The 6,364-nt window shown below is 44.3% G+C and overlaps 1 protein-coding gene across 6 annotated transcripts in view; it reads right to left on the bottom strand.

Moving 5' to 3' along the window:
• Positions 1 to 3,594: 3,594 nt before the first annotated feature.
• eif4g1a (eukaryotic translation initiation factor 4 gamma, 1a) overlaps positions 3,595 to 6,364 on the bottom strand; it is a 52,991-nt gene continuing 50,221 nt past the window's right edge. For all 6 annotated transcript variants that reach the window (XM_037530958.1, XM_037530959.1, XM_037530961.1 and 3 more), the window contains one exon: positions 3,595 to 5,066. In XM_037530958.1, the coding sequence (XP_037386855.1) occupies positions 4,885 to 5,066 (182 nt within the window). In that variant the 3' untranslated portion in view covers positions 3,595 to 4,884. The remainder of the gene's footprint in view (positions 5,067 to 6,364) is intronic.

Genomic DNA, 6,364 nt, shown 5'->3' with positions numbered 1-6,364 from the left:
CATAACGTTTTTACAGCAAAAGGAGGATTATGATGTTATTTTACCTAGAAATCTAGTTCTGCTGTGGGGCCGCAACAGCTCTTCAGCAGTGGAGCGATTATTCAGGCCTTTGTGACCCTGTTCTTCAGTGGTCAGGACCCCCATGGACCCTCACAGAGCAGGTACTATTTGGGTGGTGGATCATTCTCAGCACTGCAGTAACACTGACGTGATGCTGGTGCGAGTGGATCAGACACAGCAGTGCTGCTGGAGTGTTTAAACACTGTGTCCACTCACTGTCCACTCTATTAGACACTCCTACCTTGTCGGTCCACCTTGTAGATGTAAAGTCAGAGACGACAGCTCATCTGCTGCTGCACAGTTTGTGTTGGTCATCCTCTAGTCCTTCATCAGTGGCCACAGGACGCTGCCCACAGGACGCAGGCTGGATATTTTTGGTTGGTGGACTAGTCTCAGTCCAGCAGTGACACTGAGGTGTTTAAAAACTCCAGCAGCACTGCTGTGTCTGATCCACTCAGACCAGCACAACACACACTAACACACCACCACCACCTCAGTGTTACTGCAGTGCTGAGAATGACCCACCACCCAAACAGTACCTGCTCTGTGAGGGTCCATGGGGGTCCTGACCACTGAAGAACAGGGTAACAGAGTATCAGAGAAACAGATGGACTACAGTCTGTAACTGTAGAACTACAGAGAGCAGCTATACAGTAAGTGGAGCTGATAAAGTGGACAGTGAGCGTAGAAATGAGTAGGTGGTCAGAATGTTCTGGCTGACCGGTGTGTCTTGCTGAAACGTTTAAATTGGAGCAGTTTTATTTCAACAGTAGACGCTTTGCACAAAACTCTCTGGTGTGTCCGTTATTTTTGTGGATTTCTATTAGGAAAATCCTGGAATGATTGACTGCATTTAGTCTCAACTTTTGTTGGATGTCCCGGCTCTGGGTGCGTTAATTGAAAACCTGCAAATGTACAAAATCAGAAACTGTAACAATCAATCTGTGTTTCTGTCTGGCTCATCATTAAACGCAGTGGCTTCTTCACGCTGTCAGTCAGGCCTGCTTGGCGTGTCAGGTGGAGATTCACCAACATTCACAATCACGCTTTGAAAGAAGCCAAAAAGCGGCCCCTACTCTTCCCGGGAAAAGTAGCTAAATTGTAGCTACTACAAATTTTGGGAAAGTATCTAAAGTAGGTAACTGCTAATTTTTCCATAGTTATCCCAACCCTGAGAGATATAGGCATTTTATTTACCATCCAGAACCACCAGAGAACCTTCACGAGTCTTCTGAGCTTATATGGAATGCTGATGATGGGAAAATAGTGGAAAATCTGGAATAATGAGTTTTCTTTGGGGACTATTTTGCCGCACAGCGCCCTGCATGTCTCCCTCCACCATGAATGGAGTTGAAGTTCTCTAAACTCTCATAAAACAGCGTCTCAGTCATCAGGCAGTGAATTCAGAACCAGTTCATGTAGGAACTTTCTGTAGGAGCTTTTAGAGGGGGACGTCTGGTTCCTATCACCACCACTGTGAACGGCTCTGACTCAGCAAGTTTATCTAGAACCGAGAACCGCTCTGAACCAGGTTATGATCCAGGCACTTTGTGAAAAAAATGAAATCTGATATGGAAAAAATAATTTCAAAGCTTATTTCAGATTTTTTTTTTTTAAACTACTGTTCTCAAAGTCACATGTCCACTAGAGAGACGTTTCAACTGGAAGTTTGAAATTTATTCTTAATTGAATCTGAAAAAACGAAAACTTAATTCACACCAGTAAAAACAGCTCCTTCCTTAAAATGGACTGCAGAAAAGCCATGGATTCTTCCCAATGAGCACTGCAACCTTCCAGGCTAAAACAGAATTCCTACTGGTAAAACTGGAATTTTGTAGTTAAAATTAGTTCACTTTTTACATCAAATGTTGATAATTAGTATTAACATTTATTTTCCACATCAGGCAGATACTGAACTAGCCTGAAATATTCACTGCAGTTCATCCAGTTCAGCCAGAGAACCCAGAAGCCCAAGGTAGGTGTTTCTAATAAAGTGGCCAGTTATAATGTGCACTGTCTCTCATCACTGACCCTGCTGAGGCAATACGGTGGGCGGGATGCTGGGGGTGATTAGTCATGCAGTTCATAGGGAAACAGCAGCCAATGTTTGACACTTGTAGAAAAAAACCATTAAAGCGCGTCGCATGTGATGCAGTAACTGTCACTGAAAATAGGTCAGCGACTCTTCAGGACATGGTGGAGAAAACCATACTGTTTTCAACGGCTTCAGAGCGAGGATGACTCACGCGTTCATCATCTTCCTGGGACGAGTTATTTCGGGTTGTATTCATCGGCTCCAGAACGCTCGTCGATAACGACTGGAGCTGAAGGAAGAATGAAGAATGAGCTGAAGGTGCTGATGTTCCAGTGAGTGAACAGCAAGCACCAGAAACGCCTGGCCAGATCCCAGTGAAGATAACGGCAGTGGGAAGCCTGACTGGGAAGCCTGACTGGGAAGCCTGACTGGGAAGCCTGACTGTTGAGCTACATTTAACCAGCCAGACAGATAATAATGATCATTTCATCTTGAACCACTGAGGTTTCAGTTTGAAGAGCCCATCATCTACAATTAGATTCCACTCATCCCCCTGAACTCCACTGAACATTTGTGCAGTTTTATGGAACAAAAACCATCATAACTCGTTGCTCATGGCAATTTTCTAACCCCTCTCAATCCTTCAGCGTTTAACAGCCTTTAAGACTGACCCAACCATAAATCAGCTGTTCCGACTGGCCTCTCTGGATGAGGCCCAATTCAAAAGCAAGCTGACCTGGAACTCCCCAACTTGAGTGAGTGGGCAGGGCTTAACTGCTGTAGGCTAATGAGGAGGATGCATGCAAATGTGTGACCATATGACTCATGGTGGGAAATGATTCAATGTAGATTCCCTTTCTTTGGGCTATTTAGTCCAGCAGTGACACTAGTGTTGAACTCTGGCAGCGCTGCTGTGTCTGATCCACTCAGACCAGCACAACACACCATCACATCAGTGTTACTGCAGCGCTGAGAATGACCCACCACCCAAACAGTACGTGCTCTGTGAGGGTCCACGGGGGTCCTGACCACTGAAGAACAGGGTAACAGAGTATCAGAGAAACAGATGGACTACAGTCTGTAACTGTAGAACTACAGAGTGCAGCTATACAGTAAGTGGAGCTGATAGTGTTCCTAATAAAGTGCTTGGGAAGCGTATATCCACCTCCTCAGCCCACAGCAGTACAGCTGCCTCTCCAGGCTGAAGCTATAAGGAGTGTTGGAAAGAAGTCGTGCATTCGTGATGTAGAAATTAGTTCTGTTGGTTCATAAAATCACACAAACGCACAAAAAACCCTTCAGGCTAAAATTTCAACCTCTCATAAAACAGCGTCTCGGGTCATCAGGCAGTGAATTCAGAACCAGCTCATGTAGGAACTTTCTGTGAGGGGCTTTTAGAGGGGGGACGTCTGGTTCCCTTACCTCCATGTAATGCATCAGGACTTTAGTTGAGCTGTAATCACTGCCAGTCTGCACAACACTCTCAAAGCACACTCCGCTTAGCAACTTGATAGTCTTTTATTTTCAAATGTTCTTTTTTTCCCCCAGCGTTTCCAGTTTCTGATGTGAAAGAAGCATTTAATCCTTAAATAAAGAAAGCAAAAAAAAGAAAAAAAGAAAAAAAATATTTACATTTTTTTCAATAAAACTAAATCAATGGATTATTAAGCACCTCTCACCATCTGGAAGAAAAATCTTAAATACAGGGAAAATCTGCCACTTCTGTTGGAAAAAAAAATACATGGCATTAATGTCAGATATTTCTTTAGTTTTTTTTGAAAAAAAGAAAAGGAAAAAAAAAAAAACGGAAAAAACAAAAAAAAAAAAAAAACTTAATATATGTACAGAACGCTCCTGAAATGTGTTTCCACTTTGCAAGTAGAAAAGGCTTTTAGGATCATTACTGTCATTCCATCAAGTTGAATTTTTTATTCTCTAACTCTTCAAGTTTTAATTACGATTTCTCTTAAAAATCCACTGCAGACTCGCTCGGAGGCCGTTCGGAGACGAGGCCCCGACAGTTCGGAGACTGAAGAGGTAAAACGCAGGAACTCGGGGGAAGGCAGCGGGACAAGGATGGCTTAAAAGGAAGCATGTGGACCCCCTCCCCCCCCAGCAGCAAAAAAAGGGGTCGATAAGTCAGAAGTCCATCCCCTACCATCCTGCTCACGGCCGCCCACCAACAGAGTAAACAGGAGGCAAAAAGGAGGGGAAACAATATATAAACCCCTCGAAATCCATCAGTCATTAAGAGAAGTCAGTAAATACTACGCTCATCAGCCTCTTCCTGCTCAAAGTTAAAAATAACACCAATCTTTCGCCGAAAACACAAAAATATCCCTACGTAAGCGCTGCGTGTTTGATCTGGCATCAGAAACCTAACGGCATGATCGGATTCATGCCTCCCGAACATCATATATGACATTTTATAAGCTAATGTGTCATACTTTGCATATAAATCTACATTTAAGAGCAGCGCTGGTTGGTACTTTTTTTTTTTTTTTTTAAAGGAATTTTTATCTTAAACTACATCATAAGTGACAGCGGGTCGCCGTTAACGCGTTTAAGCATTATTTAATTTCCCCTCAACTATTTTTTTTTTTAATATTTATTTTTATTTCTTTTCAAGTGGACATTGCCACGAGGAGTAATACAGAGGGGCGGGGAGGGAAAAAAAAAGAAATGATTGTAGTTTGTTTCCATCAAGAGCCTCTTAATAGAGAAGAGTTCAAGTTTGTAGTCAGAAGCTCCGCCCTCTGTGACTCCTGCGCTGAAGGGGGCGCTGTTGATTAGCTGTTGTCGGATTCTTCCTCGGCCTCGCGCAGCCAGTTGAAGAAGCCCGTGACTGACTTGAGGGCCACTCCTTTGCCCACCTGCTCGGCCGGGTCTTTGCTGGACTCCCACTTGTAGAAGGCCTCCTCTTTAATCACGTCCTCGTCGTACAGAGCGTCGAAGAGCATCCGCAGCAGATCTGGGAGGGAAATTAGTGCGGGGTTAGAACCGTAACAGAAACGCTGATATTTAGAAGCTCAAACCCATCGGCACCACGTGCTGCACTGAGCCACGTCTACAATAGTTATCGTTATCAGTTCAGTGTAAACGGTTTATCTTCCAATTATTCAAAAGTAAGATTTGGAGTTCCGCAAGGCTCTATTTTAGGACCACTACTATTTACACTATACATGTTACCGTTAGGCACAGATCTAAGCAATCCTGGCATTAACTTTCATCGTTACACAGATGATACAACTGTACAGATCAACCAAGCCTGATGACAAATACAGATTAAAGACCGAGGACTCCTACTAAACAGTAACAGAGGTTCTCCTTCTGGGTCCAAAATTGGCAAGAAATAAATTACCAGGTTTAATTTTAAATCTCGCCGACTTTCCAGTTACACCTGGCTCAGCAGCAAAAAAATATTGGCATTATAACTGATAAATCTGAATCAATCGATCAACACACAGGCGGCGTCACTAGAACAGCTTTTCTACATCTTCGCAACATCGCCAAGATCAGAAATGCCCTGTCCCTGCGTGATGCAGAAACACCAGTACACGCCTTTATTATTTCCAGGCTAGACTACTGTAACGCACTACTGTCAGGATGCACGAGCAGGAGTTTAAACAAACTCCAAGTAGTCCAAAACGCCGCAGCCAGGGTCCTCACTAAAACTAGAACATCTGATCATATCAGTCCAGGGCTATCATCACTTCATGCTGCCTGTTAAATTCCGTATTGATTATAAAATTCTTTACGTACGACGTATCGTTCCTAATGAACACTTGGGCCGCTTTTCCACTATGGAGCCAAACGGTTCTCGGGGCCGCACTGGGCCGTTCCGCGCTGGTCCGGACTCGTGAGACCGGTTCTGGTTTCTGTTTCTGTTGTCCCGCTAAATCAGAACCAGAGAACTACACAAATGACTAATAGCAACTTCCACAGCCTCCGCAAACGCGCTTGATTCAGTCCGTCACTCCAACTCGTCTTTCCGCTGCTCTCCTCTCGTTTATCCTCTAAACAGGTGGTTTTTCAGCCTGTACTGCGGTGGGTTTTACCTGTAGCCAGGTAACTACAGGGTTCAGCTCAGAGCACCACCGAGCAGTTCTGCTTCATCCGTCGCCTCAACACGAGTCTGTGCTCTCAGACTCGAGTCTTTATCCTCGAAACGGGTGTTTCAGCATCAGCCTGCTAGAACCGAGCCCTTACTGCGGCTGGAAGGCCTTAAAGCCCCAACAGAGCAGGTCTGATTTCGGCTTTCCGTCACTC

The sequence above is a fragment of the Pygocentrus nattereri genome, chromosome 19 (assembly GCF_015220715.1).
Source record: "Pygocentrus nattereri isolate fPygNat1 chromosome 19, fPygNat1.pri, whole genome shotgun sequence".
In the NCBI taxonomy this organism is placed as follows: Eukaryota; Metazoa; Chordata; class Actinopteri; order Characiformes; family Serrasalmidae; genus Pygocentrus; species Pygocentrus nattereri.
Note: the sequence above shows the minus strand (reverse complement) of the source record. Positions and strands in the feature narration are given on the sequence as shown.